At 54.5% G+C, this 2725-nt stretch overlaps 1 protein-coding gene across 1 annotated transcript; it reads left to right on the plus strand.

The window, feature by feature from the left end:
* The first annotated feature begins 1331 nt into the window (after positions 1 to 1331).
* Positions 1332 to 2425, plus strand: LOC123935022 (diphosphoinositol polyphosphate phosphohydrolase 3-beta). Its single transcript, XM_045995417.1, has one exon. It carries the CDS (start codon positions 1495 to 1497, stop codon positions 1987 to 1989), a length of 495 nt encoding a protein of 164 aa, XP_045851373.1. The 5' UTR covers positions 1332 to 1494; the 3' UTR covers positions 1990 to 2425.
* Positions 2426 to 2725: the final 300 nt, after the last annotated feature.

Below are 2725 nucleotides of genomic sequence, written 5' to 3' on the forward strand. Positions count from 1 at the left end.
AGGTGGCTAGCAGGAGGAACCTCTCACGCCCTACCACTGCGGCCAGCTGCAGACCCCCACAAGGACAAACAGTTCCTGGCATTCCCAGCAGGAAGCAGCTTCCTTTCCTACTCCAGCGGGAGGAAGGAGGAATTTCCCCTCGCCCAGCAACAAGCCCAGCCAATGGGAAATACTACAACGGGGCCAATGAGGAAAACGTCAGCACCTGCAACTGTGGCTTTTCTGCAATGGACTTTCCCTTCCCAGCAGTCCCTCCTAACTGCCTCCTTTTCCCTAGAGAAGAGGGGTCCTCGTGTCTGAGCTCCAGACGGGCCTCTGAGGTGCCATAGTTTGCCTGTCCCCAATTGCAGTTCCTCTGCTACACCCAAATAAACCCATTTTGCTGATAAACTATAACCGGCTGTTCTACCTTTCAGGTGGACAGACGTGTTGAAGAACTAAAAGGGTATGATATGACTCAGCAAAGAGTAGGTACTGTTTTGCCAAGAATAGCGAGGATCAGGGCACCTGGGTGGCTCAGCGGTTTAAAGCCTCTGCCTTCGGCTCAGGTCATGGTCCCAGGGTCCTGGGATCGAGCCCTGCATCGGGCTCTCTGCTTAGCGGGGAGCCTGCTTCCTCCTCTCTCTCTCTCTCTGCCTGCCCCTCTGCCTACTTGTGATCTCTATCTGTCAAATAAATAAATCTTTAAAAAAAAAAAAAAAGAATAGCGAGGATCATTTTGATAACACCAGGCCCTCCTAAATCATAAGGCGGTAGCATTCCTTATGGGCAATGATGATGCGCTTGGCCTTATGGTCTGTTAAACAAGTGTATGCGTTTCATGCAACCTGCCGGGAAGGGTGAGGAAAAAGGTCTGGCCTCGCCACAGTCAACTTCAACTCAAAGGCCCACGTGGAAGCGACCTTGGCCCCGTCACAACGCGGGAACTGAACTCCCAGGGGAAAGAGATTTCCAGCCTGGGAGGTGCGAGGCGCCTGCGCAGTGGGCCCGAGGCGCCGCGCGCGCGCGCGCGCGGCCAGAACCAAAAGACCCCCGCCCCCGCCCCTCTTCCTCCAACATGAACGCGCACGTTAATGGGGACGCGGACGCGCTCGCGAATGCGCCTCACCTAGCTCATCCCTGCCTGGCGGCTGAGGAGGGAGGTAGGCGCGCGCCAGAGCCGCGGGTGGGCGGTGTGCGGAGTGTCGGACCCGCTGGGTGCGGCGCGGGGGCGGGGCGGCGGCCCGGGGGCGGGCCCGGGGGCGGTGGCGGCTGGTCCAGTCACGCGGCTGCGTTCGGGACCCTCAGTCCCTCACGAGGAACGACCAGGCTGACGTACTTCGCCCGCCCCCGCCTCATCTCCCCCAGGGCTTCCTGGGCTCCCCCAGCTCACTCCTGCAGCGCCTTCTCTCCCCACCGCTCTTCTCGGCCCTTTCTCTCCCAGGCATCCCAGGCGGCGGCGGCGGCGGCGACCCCAGCAGCAGCAGCTAGCGACGGGAGCTGGCGGCCGAGAGGATGAAGTGTAAGCCGAACCAGACGCGCACCTACGACCCGGAGGGGTTCAAGAAGCGGGCGGCGTGCCTTTGCTTCCGGAGCGAGCTCGAGGACGAGGTGCTGTTAGTGAGTAGCAGTCGGTACCCGGACCGCTGGATCGTGCCGGGCGGGGGCATGGAGCCCGAGGAGGAGCCGGGCGGTGCGGCAGTCCGAGAGGTGTACGAAGAGGCGGGAGTCAAGGGGAAGTTAGGCCGGCTCCTGGGCATTTTCGAACAGAACCAAGACCGCAAGCACAGAACGTACGTGTACGTACTGACTGTCACTGAGATTCTGGAGGATTGGGAAGATTCGGTTAGCATTGGGAGGAAGCGAGAGTGGTTCAAAATCGAAGATGCGATCAAGGTTCTCCAGTGCCACAAGCCCGTGCATGCCGAATATCTGGAAAAACTAAAGCTGGGCGGCTCCCCGACCAATGGAAACTCCGTGGCCGGGTCCCTGCCACAGAGCGATCCCTAATATGTACCGCTCCTGCACAGACTTCTGCTTTCCGCCTACCTTAGAATAAATAGTGCCCGGAGCACCTCTCATTCCTTGTGCGGTCTCACGGGGAGGCGGGGGGCTTCTTTTGTTTCCTTGGCTGTCCTCCGAATCACGCTTGCAAACCGTCTCCGTTGCCAGGCGCTGTTTTCCGACAATTTGCACGTTTTTCAGATGCTTTGAAAATCGCTGCTTGGTAGCACTGTAACAGATTTCGGTAATCCTAAACCACGTGGGTTTTTTGTTTTGTTTTGTTTTTAGAGTGCCTTAACTGCTTGCCCAACCTTTAGCGTGTGTGTTTGTGTATACACGTTGTAGTTTGTTTTATAACATTGCACACACGTGTGCTTTTTGGTACCACTCTTGGTTTTTGTTTTTGTTTTGTAGTGAACCCCTTTAAAATCTGAACACCTTGGTTGTGGCATCTTTAATTTTCTTAAACGTGCTAGCATGCCCTTCTCTGATGGGAATTGGTTTAAAGATCATATATATATATATATATATATATATACATATATATATATTTTAAGTATTTAAGATATTTTACCTCTTGTGGTATTTCTGCACTGGGTAATAATTTTGTGTTCGGTAATGTGATCTCATTTACCCCTTTCAGACCTTTCTTTAGTCATATGTACATGATTTGATTATCAAAAGAATTTTCACCAGTGGTATTTTGTTGCTGCTTATTTGAAATGGCCATTTCCCATATAGC

The sequence above is a fragment of the Meles meles genome, chromosome X (genome assembly GCF_922984935.1).
Source record: "Meles meles chromosome X, mMelMel3.1 paternal haplotype, whole genome shotgun sequence".
NCBI lineage: Eukaryota > Metazoa > Chordata > Mammalia > Carnivora > Mustelidae > Meles > Meles meles.

Excerpts from the sequence above, each read along its gene's own strand:
- LOC123935022 (XM_045995417.1), top strand. The coding sequence starts at position 1,495 with ATGAAGTGTAAGCCGAACCAGACGCGCACCTACGACCCGGAGGGGTTC.